General features: G+C 36.0%; 1 protein-coding gene across 1 annotated transcript in view; it reads right to left on the minus strand.

The window, feature by feature from the left end:
• mnd1 (meiotic nuclear divisions 1 homolog (S. cerevisiae)) overlaps positions 1-23,080 on the minus strand; it is a 29,229-nt gene continuing 6,149 nt past the window's right edge. Inside the window, exons 3-8 of the mRNA XM_028452644.1 lie at positions 21,891-21,948; positions 19,042-19,190; positions 15,622-15,696; positions 15,399-15,513; positions 5,770-5,814; positions 1-557 (exon numbers count right to left, since the gene is read on the minus strand). Of these exons, the coding sequence (XP_028308445.1) occupies positions 451-557; positions 5,770-5,814; positions 15,399-15,513; positions 15,622-15,696; positions 19,042-19,190; positions 21,891-21,948 (549 nt within the window). The 3' untranslated portion in view covers positions 1-450. The remainder of the gene's footprint in view (positions 558-5,769; positions 5,815-15,398; positions 15,514-15,621; positions 15,697-19,041; positions 19,191-21,890; positions 21,949-23,080) is intronic.

Consider the following 23,080-nt stretch of genomic DNA (forward strand, 5'->3'; position numbering starts at 1 on the left):
CTGAATTCAGCTCCAGTTTAAGGTTTGTGAAACAAAAATAAAGGAATAGGAACGTTTTTACTCCCAAAGAATTCCCAAACCTATACACGCAGTCACTGGCAGTTCACATGTGTTAGTTGTCATTTCCTCTCTTTCATCAACTCGTGCGTCTCAGTTTTCATCCCAACAGGTGTCCCCAAACGTCAGGCTGTTAAGTGGCCTTTATCCCAGGGTCCCGTCACCTATTAATGCTCCGCTCTCTTCTCTGGTTGCAGCAAAGCAACGCATTGGCTGATAAAGTCCACCTGTCACAGTACAGTTACTGTTGGCTATAATTTAACACCTAACCAAAAAACAGCAGAAAACTTTAAGAAAACCTGTTGCATTCATGACTGAGCAAACGACTGGAACATTAAACAGAAGTAGAAGCACATTTCTCCTGCTTGATTCAGGAGCAAAAATCTCTGACAGTCAGTCCATGTAGTCAAAGTCCTCAGGAATCCCAAAGGCTTTGTTTATACGTCCGTCATCGAATGCAAACTTCTTTTTTGTCCAGGATTTGATGGCAAAAACATTGTCTGAAAAATATTAGTAAACAATATTACGTCAGAGAGGAATAAGAGGCATTAGCCATAGTTTTAGTCTGGGTAAACCAGCACAATTGTTGACTCTGTCATTAGGGGTGTCCCGATCCGATATCGAATATCGCTTCAATATCAGCCAGAAAACAAATATAGGATTTTGTCGGACTGCATCTAAAATCTCCGATACAAGCGCGCCAATAAGTTTTTGTTGTTTTTGTCCCCGCCCTCAGTCGTTCCCACCATATACTGACAATAAAAAATAGGGGTGTCCCGATCCGATATTGATATCGATCCGATATCAGCCAGAAAACAAATATCGGATTTTATCAGACTGCATCTAAAATCTCTGATATATATTATATTTATTCAATTGTAGAATACTGTAGATATTATGTTGAAGGTTAAAATGTATGTAACCAACTGGTTAATAATAAATGGGTCAGTTTGATCACTTGATCAAGGCTTTTCTAACATTCCACACTACAAAATAAGTATTAAAAGTATGTCACATTTGTGCTGATATTGTATCGTATCGCTTTCAGTATCGAACAATATGCAAGGCAGCAATTTCGGTATTGTATCGGAACTGAAAAAGTTGTATCGGGACATCCCTAGTCGTGATGGCTGAACAGGTTTTCTGGAAGGAGATTTAAATACTGACTTTACATGCAAATAAGTCTTTTTTTATTATAGTGCACTGCAAACATACATATTTGTTGCTGTACATCTTGGTCGTAAAACAGTCATAACGAGACTGATCCTTTTTCTCTTTTTTTCTCCCCAAAACAAGGATTTATAACACCAAAATAAGAATAATAAGAATGATAGAAAATGGAATAAAATGTCAATAATACAGAGTTGTACACTTTTCTAGGGAGGCATTCTGATAGGTGTTGCCCTTCCGACACAACAGGCAGCCTCACTGTTGTCAGTCCTATTCCCAAGATTTTCCATCTTATCCATAAAGGAGACCCATTTTGGAAATTAAGTGAATAAGTATTTTTTCTCCCCATTTCATGTATTTAATTCACTGTCTATCTATTCACATATTGTGGGAGGATTAGGTTTGTTCATCTTCTCGTGGTGTTTTCCTTTGCTTCCGTTACCATTATTCTGAATAATGGTTTTTTTCAGACTCCCATGAGTAGATAGGGCTTTGTTTTAAATATTTCCTCCATGTTGTGTAAATCACACCAACATTTCTTCAGCCCTGAACACTCCCAGAACATGTGGCAATGGTGTGATTCTTGATCCCTTGGACAACCCCAGCGTTTCACAGTTTCCACAGTATTATGTGTTTTTAACATAAAAATCTCAAACATTTCCATGCAAACTCACGCCCAGGGTTGGTGTCAATTACATTTTTCAGTTACAATTACATTTTCAATTATGATTACAGTTAATAGCATTTTTTTGCAGTTACAATTAAATTACAATAATTTTTTAATCCTCAGAAAGTCAATTACAGTACATTCTCAATGACTAAACGTTGATTACAATTAATTACTGTTACTGAGCCTAAAATAAATAACATAATAAAAGTTAACATTCCTCTTGTGTTAGCTTTATTTTAGCATCTCTTATGATAACGGGTCCTAAATCAGCTGTAAAATACACTAAAAACAAATATCTATCATCCTTTTCTATCTCTTGTTACATTGTTAGGCTTCTTAATCAATGAAAATATAGGTTTTAATATTTTTGGTGTGTGCGCCTGAGCCTTTTTTGTGACAGTATACCCCTAGATTTATATTAAATGTTGGAAAGCTTGATATGAAACATATTTTAATAATTATTAACTATATATGTGTAGAACTGTACATTAGAGGTGGGAACCTCTGGGTACCTCACGATACGATACAAAGCTCACGATAAAGATTATCTCACGAGATGACGATACTGCAATTATCGATATATTGGTTAGAAATCAATCCGTGATATTCTATGACATAAGAAAAAAAAGATTAAGTGATTAAATACATGTTTTAAAAATACAATTTTTATTTTATATCTCTAAAAGACAATGAATTGAAAAAGTGTTCTATGAGCAGTGACACTATTTTAGTGCAACATTTGTGTAAATAAGTGTCAACATACCAATGTAAACGAAATGGTATCTTCAATAGTGCTTTCTGTAAAAAAAAAAAAATATGGTCTTTCTTATCAGTGACATCATTATAGTGCAATACTTAACAATATATTGGTTCCTTCAAATAGTCGTACCTGCACATTTTAGTGAAAAAGCTGAAAAGGTTTTTTAAAAAAATTGATTAGAATCGATCGTGCGAAATAAATATTGCGATATATCGCCGTATCGTGATATCGTCACACTCCTACTGTACATAGAACTGCAACATGGTTCCCTAAATTGGTGTTAAATTATAATTGACAATTTTTTTTAGAATTTTTATGGCAATTACAATTACAAAGTCACCTATCTAAACTCAATTACAATTTCATTATGATTACGACAGCAACAGATTTTTCAAATTACAATTACGCCATCATTGTAATAATTATTAATTTAGGTGATTACGCAGTATGTATACTATTCTAATAAATAAAAAAATTACAATTATAATTGACCCCAATCCTGCTCCCGCCACATACTGTATGTGAATGAGTTGTTTTCCATATTGATTCACATTAAGTCTGCCATTGTTCTTTTGCTATTTGAAGTCATTCAGTGTCCTCAAATGGTCAGAGCATGGAACAGTTTCAACATCTAATACCAAGGGATGGAAGAAAACCAACAAAGGGCTTGTGTAAAGTGGGAAGCAAATTTGTTTAGTGTTGTAAAGCATGATTAACCAAAGAATGACGGTGGAAAATGCAGGTGGGCATCCACGGACTTCAATTCTAAGCAAAGCAAAAAATGCTTCAACGGCAGTGAAAATACCGTGAGCTTTGCTGGTTTCCATGATACCCAAAAGGTCAGCCGTGTCCAGGGTTACCACCCAGGTCAACAAATGCACACACAGAGCCTACGTGCTGACCACTGGACACAAACTACTTAAAGCATTCACTACGTCATCTAGGGGCTGTAAAGTGTAATCAGTAGGAAAACGCTAGTTTACGAGTACTATTTTTCAACAAGCATTTATGATGGGGTGCAACCAATAATGGTTTAAACAATCTATATGTCTTGTCAGTGCAAGAAATTAAATACTGTAGGTTACCTCACCTGTAGCCAAGGCCTTATACACTTCAGATAGTTTTACAACCTATACTGTGTGTGTATGTACGTGTGTATGGGTGTTATAAGCAGAGGTGACGAGTAACACTACAAATTCTTTGTTACTGTACTTAAGTAGTTTTTCCTTGTATAAATATTCCTTTTTTTGTGACTTTTTACTTTTTCCAAACCAATATGTACTCCTTACATTTTAAAAATGACATTGTTACTTTTAAGACCTTCACAGATGACGTCACGACGTAAAAAGATGCAAAATGTTGGTAGTTTGAGCTTTTTTTTGTGAGGCAAGTCCCTTAGTTTTATGGTTAACATTTTCAAGTTTTTAAAAATGTTAAACTCAAAGATGCTTTGGGTTGTTTATTTACAAATTGTATTTATTATGAGTGCTAAATTCTCCAGATGTTCTAATGTAACAGATTTACCTTGTTTCCATGTACCAGTGTTCTACAAGTTCTTAAAAAGAAATAAAAATGGAAGTTGCTGGTTTGCTGGTTAAAAAACCTTGTCTTATCATTTAAGGGACTTTTGTTTTACTTTTTACTTAAAGGGGACATATCATGCTAAATCCACTTTTTTAGCCCGTAAAAGCATTTTGTTGTATATTTAGTGTTTAGAAGTACAGAAAAGTTCAAATTAGTCTCTTCAGGTTCTCCGTTGATATCTTTATATTCTGTTTTGGTCATATTTGGTCATATCTGTTTTGATTTTTCTATTCTCTATTACGTTTTTTGAACAATAACGTCACAGTATTTGCAGCGGAACTGCCAAATTAGGACATCGACTCCAGGCCCAACACTTCGAGCAATCCGCCATTTTTATTTCTCGCTGTGATTTAGCAGTCCAAGCTCCAGGATGCCGAAGTTACAAGAGGATAAGTCAAAATATTTGGTTGTTGGATGTAGTAACCCACACGCTTCATTACAACGTCTCCCAGCATCAGAACCTTTTCAAAGTGCCTGGTTGAGTTTTATTTTTTATGGAAATGTACCCACATCTGTGGGTAAGGTCATTTTTGTGTGCGCGCAGCACTTCAAGGATGACTGCTTCAGCAACCTCCGCCAGTATAAAGAAGGATTTACAGAAAGACTTTGTCTGATTGAGGGTTCAATTCCTTCTATCTTTGGAGACAACGAACAGAGCACTTCGGTAAGCTGTAAATAACGCTAAAAAGTGTGATGATAAGACGTCCCTGTCATTGTTTTGTTAGCATTAGCAGTTGCACCGTCTTCATATATCAGCGCTGTGTGCTCGTTTTAGATCCTTGATGATATGGCCTACGTGATTTAATTTAAGTCAAGTTTTCATTAGTCATTTCATTTTGCCATTTTTGTCTCCGAAAAGACTGAATTAAAATGCATTTCGTGACGTTAGCTTGGCGCTAGCGTTAAATTGGTGCTTGTGTTAGCTCACTTGTTAGGTTTCTGCAGGTTCATCATCTTCATTTTCATCACGCTTCGCCGGGTCAGACTCTGGCTCGAACATGTAAGGCTGGATGGACAAGTCTTCTGTTGTTGACATTTTGTAAATAACCTCTGAATAAAAAGTTTATGCACCGCTACATAACCGTAGCTCTTCTATCAAACTACAAAAATGGCCGAACAGGGTGGAGTTGAACCGAGTGTCACCTCTGCAACCTGCTGAGGGGGCGGGGTATGAAGTGTCTCATTTGCATTTAAAGAGACCGCACCAAAACGAGTTGCTCTTAGAAGCACATCAGAAAAGGGGCCTGTGGAGCTATAATAATGAGGAATTCAGACTCAAGCATTGCAGTTCTGCTTTATATAGACCACAACTGTATGATTTATATGTAAAAAAGGAAGGATTTAAATGCATGATATGTCTCCTTTAAGTACACTTAATAGCATATACTTTTTTACTTTGCCTCAAGTAAGGGAGCAACTTTAACACTTTTACCCGAGTCATTTTTTATTCAAGTATCTAAACTTTTACTTGAGTACTGAGGACTAGTACTTTTGCTACCTCTGGTTATAAGAAGAGACAATATCTCACCTGTCCACCTGGAAACGGCTTCTTTGGCCACAACATTCGACTTTCCTGCAAAACAAAGAGTCATATTGTAATGTGCATTTCACATTTAAAGTCAACCATCAAGTCCCACAAAAACCAAAGGCACGTTAACACACACAAAGAAGAAAAAGTCCCCATGGGGAAAAAGTTATGTCTAATGTCACAATGAAGGAACAATCAAAAGGTTGATGAAGTGTCATACATACAGTAAGTCCTGTATCATGCTCTGGGTCACAAGCTGGGCTTTAAGCTAACTTTTTAGATCAGTAGCCAGCATGGCTAGTAGATTCTTTAAGTTACCAGCCAAGCAGATTTTACACCAGCCAAAATAAACTACATTATGAGAGAATAGATTTAAGCATTCTTGTTTTTAAAAAAAATTGTTTTTAATTTAGTTGATTGCAGAAATACATTAAAATGGTAAAAATATATACATTTAATTTTAAAACAATATTGTTACAATGCCTAAAAGGTGCAATGTTGAACGTTGGGTGTGTCGGAGAAGTGAACCTTTTATAAAGTGTATTCTTATAACTTAAACAAACTTAACTGAGATGAAAATTGGATCCCTAGAACACTGTTTGAAGTTAGTAAAACATTTTTATGTAATTTTTAGTACTGATTACTAATATTTTTACTAACATGCATGATCTTCAAATGTAAACAAATCCCACTCCCCACAAACTGTACAGTGCACATTTTAAAGGTGAACAAATAGATCATGTGTGAAATGTAATGTTCAGAGTCTGTGCTTCTCTGCGTATGTTCAGTGGCTGCTGGATCTTTGCGTAGGAAAGATCAATATCTCCACATGTTGGTTTGTTTGTTCTAAACTAATTTTACATCTTCATTCCATTTGTCTTCTCCGATAACAAACCAACAATCATGCTAATGTAAGCACGTGGCCAATTGTTGACACGTCTTGACATAGTGTTCATGGGAAATGTAAGATTAGTACAACCAGCAGGGTTGCCAGATATACATTACAGTTTAAAATCTAAACACACACAAAAACCCTCAAATTTCTTGTTGGAAAACAGCCCAATCTGGCAACAATGACTTGTCTCCTTGTTTCTGCAGCCTGTCGATTCAAACAGACACAGTGGTATTTGTTTCATTCTTCAATAGGCAAAATGACTAGTAACGCTACAATGTTACCCACCAAAGTTCATTTTTACCCACATTTGGCAGGTGGGCGGGTGTTAATTTAAAGCCCTGGTCACAAGGTGCTGAAACCTATTACAGTGCATTTAGAAAGGAAGGGTCACTAAAGACAGGCCTCAGGTCACTGATAATCACCAACACAGTCACTCCTTTCTAGTGCAGCTATTTCACGTTTAAGGAAACCTAATAAAAAAACATGGAGTGAATGTAAACTCCATAAGCAGGAGCAGAGTCAGCAGCACTACAACCTACAAGGTGGTAATGTTACCCATTGTGCTATGGAGCAGACATCATATTAACAACACTTATAGCTGATATTGAAATCAAATACCAAAAAAAAAAAAATACAAATAGAGTATCATAATATATCGGCCTGCATCTAAAACCCTCATTAAAAGCACTCTGATACATACATTTGTTTTTATTGGACTTATTGAGGTTATTTTTCAGGATCTTCTAATTTTTAAGTATTAAGATAAGATAACTTTTTTTGGCCCCACAAGGGGAAATCTGCACAGTTTCAGCAGCAGATAAATAAAATAAAAAATACATGTAAAAAATAGAAGATATAATGTATACACAGATGGGCCTGTGTATACATATGGTTTTGTTGATACTGTATACATATTTAAACATTTGGAATTGAAAGATGCAATGTCATTTTATATTTGTACTATTTGTTCCCAATAGAAATTTAAATTACCAAAAAAAAAAAAAAGTACAACAATTCTCAGGTTGAATTCAGCTTAGTGTAAAGCGGGTCTACTAGATTGTCCCTTAAAGCAGCACAAGACTGTAATTATTACAAAATTCCAAAAATGGGAGAAGGTCACTGATTAATTATTTAGTTACATTTTGCCTTCATTTGATATATCCATGTTTAACGTTTGAGATTTGAGCAACTTTACATTCCCATTGGTGTGTTGGTACAGTGTTAGAGGTGTACTGTTTACCAGTTCTCTCTCTCACGCACGCGCACACACCCATGAGTTCCTGTCTGTGTGAAGCAGCAGACGGCTTTTTTTGAACAGTCTCATTGTGTGTGTAAATACATTGATCAGAGTCAGAACTTTATTTTATTTTTTTAACAAAATAAAATGCATTTTGCTAAATTTGAAGTCAGTTATAAATACGGTGCACCAGGTTTGTACAAACCCTGGTAACAGTGGTGAGATATTTACTCAGTGTTTTTCTCAGTCATTACTCCACATTCACTCATATTTTCATTTTCAAAACACATTTTGTTAATTTGTCCAAGTCATGCAAAGGTACAAGTATAACTGTAAATAACACAAAACCTTTATTTGCAATATAACTTTAAAGATGTCCATGTTCTTAGTTGAAATGAGCCACAGTTCAACTTCTATTTCTAATACATAACCAAGGAGTGCCTTCAGGCTGTCACAACACTTTCACAATAAAAAGTCACGTTTTCCACACAAACTGACACTCAGAGCTGTGAGTGACACACGAGTTACACTTCAAATGGTAATGAGCCCTACTGGGCTTCAGAGCAGGTTTTCTATGCTTGATTTTTATCAACAAACCATTTTCAAAGTCAATAACTTTCACCTCTGAAACATTTTGATCATTTTATCGACCAAGTCTCAGTAAACTGTGGGTTGAAAAATGCTTTTGAACCACAGAGTATCATGCTTACAGTTTATGTATGAACAGGTCTGAGCTCATTCTGCAAGTTCAGTCAAACCTCTCCAACACAAGACACAACACAAAGTAGTGTTCTCAGCACACAGCGGATCACAAGCCTCGGAGTTTGATTCAATCTTGACTGAGGGGAGATGGTTATCAGCAGTGTGCTAGTGTGTGTGCGTGTGTGTGTGTGTGTGTGTGTGTGTGTGTGTGTGTGGATGGACTGGCAACTTAACAGATTAACACACCAGTAGGCATGTGGAGACAGCTAAAAATGCAAGAACAAAAGTGACAAAGTCCTGTTCTCCCTTTCTGTCAGTCAGTTTTCTTACATCTAGTTTTCACCTGCAATAAACACTTTTCCACCCAAGCCAGTATTTCTATGCTCATGGACTGCACTTTTCAGCTGGTCCTGGGAATCTGTCGAAGCAAAATAAAAGGACATTTTTTTCCAAATACCGTCTTAAAAAGCAGATTTTGAAGACGGTATTTGAGGCAATGCTTGTACTTCTAACAGAAGGTTGTAGGATTTTTTCCCCCACAGCAAAACATGCTGAATTTTTTTGTACTCTTTTCATTGCATCTATTGTATATTCTAAATTAGACATTGTCCACTGGCAGGCCGGAGGGCCTCATGCAACTTCAAAGCAAATGCATAAAAACGCACAAAATGACAGAAAGGAACACAAAATGGCCACAAAAATACACACAATGACAGAAAACAGAAAAAAACATCATCTCTCTAATAAACCAAAGATAGTCTGTGTGTGTGTGAGAGAGAAACGATAAGCACCCCTGCACTAAGAAATGTTCAATGCTAATTAACTAGTTTTATTTGTACGAATTTATGTCTTTATACCTAAACCGCCACTGCAGCCAAAGTCTCACTCTGAACTGAGTTCAAAACTTGAGAGCCCTGTACTACTATTACATACAAGGAAAGATTATAAACGCTGATATTTTCACCATGTGTTTATAACCTAATTCGCACATTACGTAAATAAGGAAAAGCAAAACAAAAGCATGTGGGGAAAAGCGTGAAGCTGTTACATTGCACGCTCCATTGGCGCCACAAGCAGAATATGAGAAAAATCTGCTGAGGGGCGCCGTTGGTGTAAACCCACCTGTTTTCTGTGTCTCTGCTCTATGGTAGTAAGTTGGATGTACGTGACATGTTTGTGGGTTTTTTGAGTTTTTCCTTGCCAAAGGAGGGTCTAAGGACAGGAGAGGCTCCGGGACATTTATTATCCATTTGCTTAAGTCCAGCAAACATTGGTGCAAACTTTATTTACCAATTCATCATGCACGTCCCATAAAATTAAACCAGAGAACTCACACACACTATTTTACTTTGCACCCACAAATAAAACCCATTTATAACACTACAGAGTATGTACACCTCTTTGTACATCCAACCTTCAAACACATACTCATTTGGCCATAATTGACAACTCTACTTAAACTCCTCCCACTATATGAATACATACTTCCGACGGGCACTGTACTAATCATCATAAGTGCAAAAAACGACCATAAATACTCCAGAAACTAGAGGTCAAACAATATGGGATTTTCAAAGGAGGATGCCGATACCAATTTAAAAAAAATAATAATTCAGCCGATGACCAATATCTAAAGCCGATAGTTTTTTTTTTTAAAGCACAGTGATTATGAAAAACAATTGAAACACTCTACCCTACCTTGAGTCTCTCCTCCCTGTTCCATTCCCCCTCACTTAGGTGTAACACTGCCCTCTCTTTTTATATTCTCCCTATAGTAAAGTGTTTCTTACTCTTCCTTAGGGAGGGCTGGTGATGGTCAAAAAAAAAAAAAAAAAAAAAAAAAAAAAAAAATACATATTTGAAAAAAGTCCATATATAGCGGCCGGCTGATATATCGTCAACCTCTACCAGAAACACAAAAGACGCCTACAAAAATACAGAAAAAACATGTAAAAATACAAAAAACTGTACAAAATGATAACTAAACTACACACAATAACAACAAAAACACACAAAGTGACAACAGAAACTCATTATTCAAAATGCTGACATTAATGTTGATAATAATGTGGCCCTTGGATCAGATAATCATCTATTTGTGACTCCCGCTGTGATAAAACTTGCCCATCTCTGCTCTATATAATGTTCCTTTATTTGGGGCTAGAGTTATTGTTGAGGGTAGATAAGTTCTGGAGCCAGAGCCTTAGAGAACAGCTGACCTCAGCATTTCATAAACCAGAAGGAAGATAAGCTCTCAGCAATGTGAGTATAGCAAATACAAGTCCTTCAAGTTTATGACCAAATTTATTATCCTGCCATGTTCACTCAGTCGCTGCAGCTTTATTGCTTTCATGTTCTGCTTTTGTCATTGGTTTAGTTGGTGTTACACAGTGAGGCGTTTATTTTTTCCTTTTTCATTCAATTGTTGAATCGAGTCTAGAAATATCTGCCTGTGAAACACGACACTATTAAGTTCCACCTCTGTTTGGTCTGTAGTTGGGTAATTGCCACAATAAACAGCTTCAATTAAATGTACTATCATTAATGGACTGTACTGTGTGAACAAAATATGGGTACTGGATACACCTAATAACCAAAACATTTTGTTGACTTCCTTTTCGCTGTCGTAACAGCCCTAACCGGCGGAGGCAGCAAATTCTTAGTAGTTTCCCTTCCATGAATCGAACTAGTTTGTGCTGTTCATGAATCAGGTTTCTCGCCGAGTATGGTGCAAAGTATTTACTAAAAAATGACAGAACTTAATATTATCAATGTTTCCTGGAGGCATCCATCATACGTGACAATAGAAAACGTTTTTCTGACTTTTCTCATATGGGTCGATGCTCGTCTACAGGTGTTTTTCTAACCAAGTCATCTAATCGCTTGTCTAACTCACTCTCGTCTCCAGATGAATTATTGTTATTACGTGCACCTGTTAAAAGTCAAATTGTTGTGACTGATGAGTAAATTATATAGTGCTTGTTATGTAATCTTTAAAGCATTCTAGAAAAGTTCTGAGAACTGACTAATTTAAAACAAAGAAAAACCTAAAAATAATTTTGGAATACTATTTTAGCTTAACACATTGTATTTCTGAATGAAATCAGTGTGGAGCCACATTCTTAATCATGTGGAGGCAAAACATAACTAATTGATTTTTCTCTTCATAACCAAAAAAGCATCAATGTGTTATTTATTGGGACACATGCTAATTTGCTACATGTTCATGGGACTGTCCCCACACGAAAAGAATGACTGAAGTGGAAAAAAACCAGTGAGCTGCGTGCAGACTAAATACAGGCATGCTCCGGCACTGGGAGGCTCAGGTAAACAAACCAGATATTTTTATGACTACACTTGTCACATGAGCACATAAAGTAACACACCCCATAACATGGGTCAGCTGTGACTTGAAGAAACAAACAGTGCTGGATTTAAGCACGAGTTGCTGTAGGCATTGTGTGGCCACTTCATGGAAGTTAGCAAAGAATTCATGTTCAGGGGCCATAGCTGCGTCTTTTTTTTTTTCAGGTTTTAACACTTATCAGGTGAGAGGAGCACAAAGGTGTAGGCAAAAAGCAGAGGTGAAAGTAATGGATTACAAGTACTCATGTTAATGTAATTGTGTTGCTTTTATGGATACTTTCCACATCAGTAATTTTACGTGTACTTAAAGCTGCAGTTTGTAGAATCCTCTCCCTGCTCCGTTTTGAAACCGAAACCATAAGTTAACCTCCCTTACTAGTGTTACTTTGTTAAAGGTCCCATATCATGATATTTTTCACCCATCTCCATTTGTTCTAAGAACCCAAAAAACATAGTATTTGAGGTTTATTTTCCCAAACTTGCCTGTTTTCCAGAGTTTTAGCTTCTGAAAAGTTACTTTCTGAGCAACTCTACACAAACTGGCTGATTAGCGGCCTCGGTATGCATATTCATGAGTGGGCGTGTCTATAGACGAGACACTGACACTGAAACACTTTGGGCATGTGTATTAAGCACAAATGATGCCAAAAACAACCTTAAACACTGCAGCTTTAAGTAAGTTTTAAAAGAAGACAGCCAACCATTACTGATTATATTCTTTTTTTTATTTCCGTTTCAAGGTCACATTGAACATAATCCATATGTTCTTCGTCGTACCATTTCTGATCAACGCCCAGTCACTTTCTTGGGTTCAGGTTGTGGTTTCGACCTATCATGTTGTTACCCACGTGGCACATTTGGCATGGCACTGTTTTTGAGTTCATAATTGTAGCTAGAGCCTTTTTTATTTTCAAATGATTTTTTTGGTAATACCTGCAAGTTAATTTTGTCTTCTTTTTGAATAATAATAATAAATAATAATAATAATAATAATAATAAATGAAACCATAACATAATTTATTGGTGTTATTTTAATAAAAAAAAAAATAATTTTGACATTTTATACATATGCCTATGTGGAAAAAAATTAAGTTCCAATTGTGCAAGATTTGGTCTCTTCCTTTTTAAGTTTATACATGAGATGTTTACTGTATGCAAGGGAATCGTGTGCAAGATTCATTACCAACAATAAACGTGGGGGGGTTGAGTACTATTTAATTGAGCTATTTTCAACCTATACTTGAGTATTTTATGTCTGACTTACTTGTACTTGAGTACAATTTCAATCAAGTAACAGTACTTGAGTTGGATACTGTACGTTAGTACATTTTACACCTCTGGCAAAAATGCTAATCTATAAGCCAACAAGAGCAATCAGAGAGGTGGATTCACTAAAGGTTTAAGGGTATTATAACGTGTGCAAACGTCACTCCACGTGTTGTTAAGAGGTACAAACCTCAGGGAATCAGGACACCACGTGGCCAGCACGTCACAATGCCTCCACAAGCCATTAGCGTGTTTCCCTCTGATGAATATGTATAGTAAGTGGATCACAGAAGGGGAGCATAAAAATGGGAGGGGGAAATGCAAATAAATGAATGCAGTGGACGCAAAGCAATTCATCAAACCAGGACTTATTTGAGGCCCCCGTTTTTCCCTATAAATTAAGCATGCCCCACAACCAGGTGGTAAGTGTCAAAGCTTGTTGCACAGTGGTGGCAGCAGTGATATTTGTGAGGTGAAGACGCAGGTGAGAGGAAAGACAACCGAGGGATCTCATTTTCAGACCTCGAGTCCACAATTTAAAGAACGTAATGAGCTCCCATCCTAGCGCACGCATTCCAGTTACAGACTTGAAGCCATCTTATAAACTTTTATGACGACTTATTTGTTTTTTTCCCACTATAGGAAAGGTTTTCATGCAGTACAATTTAATACACAAAGCACCTATTTATTTTTTGGCTGGATTACACATCGGAAAATATTTCTGTGATAAAACCAAATTATAAAGTAACATTATTTTCATTTTCATCAGATAAAATAACTCAATAAATGTCATGTATAAAGCTTAAATTCACTAAAATAACCAAGTGTTTGTGTTGAACCTGCTACCCCATTTCTGACAGCGGGTTCTCCTCTACCGCTTTTATTTGCAGACGATTAATTAAAAGCAACTTTTTCCCTTTATTCTGTGGTTTATATCCTGACATCTTCTCTTAAATGTTTCAATTCCCCGCACTCAGCTCTCCTTCACCCTCCATATTCAAAATAAGACGCACTAAATGCCTCTTTAAATAGGTCACTCAACTACTTCTGTACGCGCACAAAAAACATTGCTGCAATCTTAGTGAATTCCTCACAGAGGGTGATAAAAAAGAATCACCAAATAATTTAGGGACGCAAGTGGTTTACCACCCTTTATTTAAAATCTGGTATATTTTATGCATAATCAGGTGTTCACAGCATTTTCCGGTCTGAAACGTGGCACAGCGTAGCGTTCTGAAAGTTGTGTAATCAAATACATTAGTATGGCGGTATATTAAAAATTCACATTATAACGAAAATATATACCCGTATTCGGTATGAACCGGTATACCGCCCAGCCCTACATGATCATTCACACTTTTAAGACTTGTAAGAAATTTCTATCACCATTAATAACAATTAAGTAGGTCCAAATACAGTACATGGGCACCCCCATTTTTTTTTGAAAACTCACAATAACATGCACAACCCAGATTAATCGATCAAACACAAACTGGGATATAACTTTGTTAAATTTCACCAAATTGAGAGCTAGGGATTTATCAATTTTTGAACCAACTGATCCATTCTGACTCCTGCTTGACTGCTGCTAAGCATTTATTATCTGGTGGGAAACTAAAGGCTATGCTAGCTTGGAAACTGCTCTAGCTTCTTAACACAATCATTTCCCTCTTCTTTAAACAGACATCAGAGCTCTGGAAACACAAGTTCAAATCTGGCCTTTGAAGCCACATGATGGTATAAACCAATGAGTGCTAGTGTTTAAGGTAACAGCTGGAGGCCTACAGTGTGTCTACATGTGGAAATTGTCATCCAACTGCTGGATTAAAAAATAAATCCTAAGAGAACACTGAGTGTGTATAAAAATGCATATGACCAAACTCTCATGACAGATTGTTACAGTTGGACCAAAGTTCCTCTAGCCCTCCAATAAAAAAAAAAGAAAAGGAACGACAGCTGAGGCCTAAAGTTGACAACTGAGAGCAGTCGACATGCTGGAAAACGTTTGAACACGTGAGGCTTCACAGAGGAGTTTTGCTTAGGATACGTGACATTGTAGAGGGAAAGCAGATTTCTCTACTCTGTAACAGAAATAATGCAACGACCCCCTGAAGTTCTCTATTTTTTCTGACAAACCAGTCAGGTTGCATTTGAACTACTCACGCATTTCTTCTACGACTTCGGGGTCACATTCTCTGTACTTCTCCAGCTCGGCCTGCAGCTGTGTTCGCTCCTCTCTCAGAGCCTGCAGCTCCTTCAGCATGGAGCTTCTTTCTTTCTGCACACGCACACACACACGCACACACCCACAGAGAACATTTGTCATTGAACGTTGATGTGCTATCAAAACACAGAACTTTAGATCAGCACATGAGCGTGTACTTACTGTATCCTGACGCCCTATTTTGGCTTTTTCCACAGCTTTCTGTAAAGACTCTTTACGCTGTTTTGCCTCCGAAGCCTTGAAAATACAACAATGTTGTGTGTAAGTGGACACCAGTAACCACGGTTGGGGTCAATTATATATATTTTTTATTACAATTATGTCTTCAATTACTCAGATTTTAACAAATTTCCAAGTTTTAAGTCATTTACCCTTGGAATAAATAAAGTATTCCTGATTCAGATGTTTAATTACATCTCAATTATGATTACGGGGAACACCATTTTTTCCAATTACAATTGTAATTTTACTCTGAAAGTCAATTACAATTAAGTTCTCAATTACTAAAGTTCAATTACAGTTAATCACAATTACTGAGCTTACTACCGCTTGTGTTAGCATCTCTTATGATAACACAGGGGTGTCAAACACATTTTAGTAGGCAGCAAATTTTAGGTGGAAAAATGAGCAATTTTAACATTATTCTGCCCTATAAATATATGTAAAGTAATGGAAGTTACTGACAATATCCAATCTTTAAATTTCATTGAGTTTGTGCCCATTGAAACATTTGTCGAATCATTTTATTAAAATTGCTGAATTTTGGAGTTTTTCAACAATATGCGATTGTGAAAAAAGCATGGGAAAACTGTGCGCCCTGGTAAATGTTGTGGACTTTCATTGAATATATGTATTTGGAATGGCTGAGATATCCACAACTAAATTACTTGGTATTTTTACACAATGTTTCATGTTTTCTGTAATTCCAACTTCATCCTGCGGGCCAAATTTGATGCGCTAAAGGGCCGGATTTGACCACCGCACCTTGAGTTTGACACGTGTGATAACGGGTCAGTATTGCCCCATGTCTTAAATCAGCTGTAAAATACACTAATTTAAATTATATATTATCTATCGTCCAATTTGTTTCTCATCTCTTGGTTACCTCGTTAGGCTTCCTTATCCAGGAAAATATTGGCGTTAATATTTTTGGTGTGGGCGTGTGAGCCTTTTATTCTGTCTGTACAATTCTCGATTTAAATTATTTCAAGAGAAATGACAGGTTTTGGGAATACTTGATATGAAACATAGTTTAATAATTGTTAACTACGTATGTGTAAACCATGGAAACTAAAACATGGTTAACATTTAATTAAATTGTAAATTTAAGTTTTTCTAGAATTCCAATGCCCATTACAATTATAAAGTCAATCATCTGAATTCAATTACAATTTAAATATGGTCACTACAGTAACATGTATTTTTTCATAATTACAAATACAATTGTCATCATTGTAATTAATTATCAATTACAATTATAATTGACCCCAACCCTGCAAGTAACACAATCAATATTATGGACAGAATTAAACTATTATTCCACCATTCTTTAATGCAAACAGTAAAATCACTCCTGCTGACTAAAGACACTGTGGTCTGTCCACTTTGACTGCATAAAACAGATTTTAAAAATTGTTTTTCATAGTGGCCATTTTACATTTTAAAACAGTCATTTTGTTATTTGAAATAATGAAGATAATGGAAACTTTCTGGCCACTCTGCTTTGAATAAACGTTGTCATTTCTCAGCTCAGTTTATGGCTCCATAACATAACTTCTGCTTCAGAATCGTAGTGGCCAACGTTCTGTGATTTCCACCCTCACACCATCTGTCGGCCTCCCGATGGGGGAGAGAAGTCAACGGCTAATGAGCATGCAACATGAACGCTCTTTAATATTTCAACACGTTAGCTAGTTATACCTAGAAACTCTGTTTAGCTGAAGACAAAACAGAAATGATCATTTTTGGTCCAAAAACTCAAAGACAAATAGTTGCTGCTCATCTCTGTTCAGTCTCTTTAAACACAAACAATCAATCAAAAAAAAAAAAAAATAATAATAATCATCTAAATTTTATTATTTTAAAAATATATATAAAAAATTAAGAGACCTTCTGTCAGCATCTGATCCAGAGAAAATAGTTCATGCATTATTTAAAGTAGACTGAACAACTGTAATAGTTCATTTACTGGCCTGTCAAAATCACCTGTTAGACTAGTTCAGTGTTTCTCAAATGGGGGTACGTGTATCCCTAGGGGTACGCGATGGCACTACAGGGGGTACTTGAGAGAGAGAAAGGGTGTGGAAAATTAAAAAATAAAATGTTAGTCTTTGTCCCACACCAAGCGTGATGACAGGAAATTATCAAAACTCTAAATTACGGTTTTTCAACCTTGGGGTCGTGACCCCAAATGGGGTCACCTGAAATTTCAAAAAAATTGAAATAGATTTTTGAAATGTTTTAATTGTTATTATAATTTTTTTATTAAAACATGCAATCTTAAACAAATGTATTTCTATACTTTTAATTTGTGAATCTAGTTCAACTAAAATGCAGTAAAAATATATCTGAGCTCAAACATGATGAAAAACTAATTCTAGAATAAAACGAGGTCCAAAAAAGGGTGAGAACCACTGCACTAAATACTGTTTATTTCCACTAACTTACAAAATGAGATGAGATTCTTTAAAATGTGTTTCATCACTTATTATTATAATCTATAGTTGATTTTCACAGTGTTCTGAGCAAAATGTTGTAGTTGGACAAAGGGGGTACTTGGATTCAGAAACAGAGAAATGGGGTACTTGAGCCTAAACATTTAAAGAACCACTGAACTAGTTAATAAAACACTCTGCCTGCACACGTGAGAGGGGCTCCAACATTGAACACTTTTAAAATCACATTAGAAACTCTACTTTTTGCAACATTTTATGCTTAGATGTAGTTGTTTGCTTTCAGTGTGTGTTTATTTGAGTGATCTACTATGTGTGGATCATTTTGGTGTATATGTTGAGCTTTAACTCCGGCTCAGAATCTGATTATCGTGTCAATATCGTATATTGTTTTTGACTGTGAAGCACCGTGTGTTGCCCCGTGCATGAAATGTGATATATAAATAAATCTTAACTTGAAATGTTTTCAAACTAGAAACATACACGTAAATACTCACGTAAAGACTTTCTAGTTTGTCACATGCTAAACTCATGATGAACTTCATAATGAGTTTAGCATATGAACTTCTGTATCATATTTGTATTATTTTTTGTGAATATCTGTATTACATTTGTATTAGTATTATCTATCTTACTTTATTTGTTACTACTGTAATGTCTGTGTATCTGTATTTTAAACAGTCTTTTACTTAATTGTACACTTATTTAACGTTTTTTTCTTTCTTTCGTCTTTGTTAAACATTTTATTCTTTTATTTGTGATTTTTTTTTTTATCTTAAATGGCTGTAACGAAAGCAATTTCCCCTGGGATTAATAAAGGAATTCTGATTCTGATTTTTTTTTAGAAAGCAGACATTACGAATGACTCCAATAATTCAGGTTGAAAACTCTCCTGGACGAATGGACTCACCTGTTTCTGCAGCTCTTCCAGTTTGTGCTTACGAGCATGTACGGCCTTACTGGGGAAAGCCCAGTAGTAGTTGGATGTACCCACTCTTTCACAGTCCACCATGTTGTCATCCACCAGGCTTTGCAGCACGTCCTTCACAGTCATCGGAGCTTAATGAGGAAAACAAACACTTATGTTGATTAGCGGTGAGTACTGGCAAGGATGTTGCAATACGATACGTGTAACGATACAATATTATCACGATATTCTACCCAGTGAATATCAAAACTAAACGTAGAGGTGAAAAATCAAGTCGCTGTATATGTTCATCAGAAGATATTGATCATTCAGAGGACAAATTGAGTCAAAACTATTTGCTTCAAAACATCCTATTTATTATTTATTATTAGTTTTTTTTTGCACATTTTCACCGAAAAAAAAGAAAATACAGTGTTACACACTGTCCTCATAAAATAAAGTGCAACAAGTACTGTGTGGAAGTCTCAAACTGTAAATGAGAACATTAAGGATAAATCACCCTGAGTTACTGATAATGCACAAAAATAAGAATGAATCATTTCTCCTATGGTGTCAGTTTAAACACTGATGTGAACAGATTATATGAAAATACAATGCCTGTACATACATAAATATTGCAGGTATCACACACTGCCATCATAAAATCAAGTGCATCAAGTAACCATTGCAACACATTGAACGCATTGTACACACCACTGAAATATTGCACATACACAAAAATATTGATTAAATAATAAATATATATACATATATATTGTTTTTGAAAAAATGATTTTAAAAAATTAAATAATTCGTTTAATTTAAAAAAAATAAAAATCAAAAAACTAAATTGATTTAAATAAATTACAATTTAATTTAATTGATTTAAATGTATTTAAATTTAAATCAATTCAAATTGATTTAAATTTAAATCAATTCAAATTGACTTAAATTTCCAATTTTAAATCAATTTAAAATTGGCACCCAAAAAAAAAAATCACGATATATCCTAAAATTGATTTTTTTTCCACACCCCTAATGTTGATTTCTGATGACTGAAATGATTAGCAGGTCAAACTGGAGTTTTATGATTATAACTCATCATCAGGTCTGATTTTCACCATTGGCTAATTCACTGGAACCCTTGATTGTGCTGAACTCACACATACGCAGGTTTCTGCCTATTTTTCCCTCTGTTGATCAGAGTGAACGCTGCAGGAGAGGATGTGATAGAGCGCGGGTTGTTACATCTTGAACTGTGTCAGCGGTGAAACGTGATACTCCCACATGCTTTGCTAAGCTGGTCCACAGTGAAGCTGAAAGAGCTTATGTGCTGCTTTGAGGATTCAGAGGATGGTAAACGGTGGTAGAAAATAGGACTGGCAACCGCCATCAAAAACGAAGAGCGCTGTGGATAGATTACCCACACCCAGCGTGTGACTGACTGACTGACTGAGGAACTGGTAACTGGAGGAACGCTCATTTCTTTAAGCCTCTTTTTAACCAACAACTATGAGGCCATTTTAATGGTTACCAGGAGGCCCTTGTCACAGATCCCCCCCCCCCACCCCTCCAATCCCTACCATAGCCTGTTTGCACTGTTTTCTCCTAATACAGGGAAAATGTGGCTACAGCACAGATCTCCTGATGACCATTTCCCCTCATTACCAACTGTGCATCTACATACTAGGATTATAAACGCAGGCTCTTAATCCCAGCAACAACATCCACTTCCTGCAGATAAATGTTCACGACACGTCCCCCCACATCTGTTTAGTTCCCACTTTTAAAAGCAACTTGGGTTGAACAAAACACTTAAAACCTAATGTTTGTGTTTTCAGACTTTTTCCTTCTTTTCTGTGTACGTGTGTGTGTGTGTGTGTGTGTGTGTGTGTGTGTGTGTGTGTGTGTTGGACTTTGGAGCCACTGGCATTAGACAGCCCTCTCCACCATGAGCTTACTGCTATTGATAGGTCTACTTCTGCTCATACAGTCTAAATACAGTTATGATGGCAACAGCGAGTCCTAGTTGCCATGGCAATTATATGAGCACGTCACCGCAGTCTTTTAAAGAATGTATGAGGATGCAGAGCTTGTTCTGGCTGCTTGTACGTCTGCAAAGTCCCAAGAGAGAGAGACTCCTGGCATTTCTTTTCCCTAACAAAAACAGCACTGATGGCATCACTTTGTATTAATATATGATGCTTAGGATGGCATTGCCCTTGGATAAATTAGTTCTTAGCCCCAAACAAACTATAAATACTACAAAACGATACTATAAATAAGGATTGTTATAACTGTGGCTCCAAACTAGTCATTTTCATAAATCTATCCTGTTTAGGCTGATTTTGAAGAAACTTTTCCTGTTGAATTTCCAATTAGAACATGATGTAAAAAAAAACTGCAGTACTCACATATTCCTTTTGATTTAGTAAAGAAGAGTACTTCACTTTGAAAAAAAAAAACTGAGTTATGAAGTGTTAGGGAACACAGCATGTGGAAACCATTATGGAATTTAAAACTTTAGATGACCCCCATTAGATTCAATTTGTCTGTGGCTGAATAGTGGATATTTTACTATGATGTTAATAGGCTTGTTGTTCGTATTGTGTATTTTGTTGTTTTGTGTAGTGATTTTTATATCCAGGTCTACTTGTGTTTAGGATGAACTCTGGACTCAGTACTGTATGTATTTTCATGTATACTTTGTGCCTGGCTGTATAGACGCTTTGATTGTAAACATTGTGACGTAGGGCGGGGCTTAGCCTGGAGGCAAACCACCATAGATATACTGTATATAAACACTATATGACTTACCATACCATAAATAAAATTAAAAATGCAGTACTCACATATTCCTTTGGATTTAGGAGCAATCTTCTCAATGTCTTTCAGCTGGAACACGTCTTTCTGATTTCAGTGGGATAAGAAAACAATATATTTTAGTTTATAATGCCAAAAGCCAAGTTATCAATACCAGCAACAAATCTGCACGTAGCAAAATGAAAGATGACAGGCTGTTTTTTTAATTGTAGAATATTAACCACACCTGCATTGTGTTTGATCTTCTCATGAAGTTGTTTCCACATTATTTCGAGCTAACGCAGACAAACACTTCCAAAATGAAATTTATAAATGCTAATTTTCACCATCAGTGTTTATACTTTTTCTGCTCCATCTCTGTTAAGAAGGGGCCTGGGCTACTGTCCTTGCGCCGTCTGGGTCTTTGCGGTCCTGCTTGACTGTGGCTGGTTTGTGGGCTGGGTTGGGGGGGGGGGGGGGTGATCCCCGGGGGGCTTTGCCACCACCTCACCTAGGTGTAACACTGCCCTCTCTTTTTATATTCTCCCTTTAATAAAGTGTTTCTTACCCTTCCTTAGGGAGGGCTGGTGATGGTCACAATTGTGCAATAAAATAATGCAATTTATTTAATTGCAATAACAAAAAAATAAAAAATAAAATGCATTGCTGTCTAAAAAAAGATTGCACTTCTTGCTGTGTTGACCTTTGACAGCATGTGCAGACAAGTAAAAAAAAAAAAAGAAAAAGAATTTACCACAACAACCCTTACGTCTTATGTAAAATTAAATAATACAAAACGTATCTTAACATTGCTGTAAAGTTACTTACCATTTGTACTTACATTTTAAATCAAAGCGTAATCAATACCCAGGCATTGTTACACTGTACAAATGTGTGTTAAGGATATATGTATGAAATGCAATTTTTTTTTTCATTGTCAATGACATTGTTAAAGACAGAGCTAACTTGTTGATCTCTTTCAAATAATGTAATGGTCTGATTTCATCTAATATTGTACCATATACAGTAATTAACAGTGTATTATATTCACTGCTGGTTTAGTTTCTAAACCATGCACATTTACAGCAAAAAAATAAATAAAAATACAAAAACATACACAAACTGGTACTAATTTTTTAAAACTAGCACAGGGTTAGGGAAACAACTCAGACCCACAGACAGACGACACACCTAAAACTGAATAAAGTAAATATTATTTAAAGATTTTTGTGTATCGTTT

This window comes from Gouania willdenowi, chromosome 1 (genome assembly GCF_900634775.1).
Source record: "Gouania willdenowi chromosome 1, fGouWil2.1, whole genome shotgun sequence".
Classification (NCBI taxonomy): Eukaryota; Metazoa; Chordata; class Actinopteri; order Blenniiformes; family Gobiesocidae; genus Gouania; species Gouania willdenowi.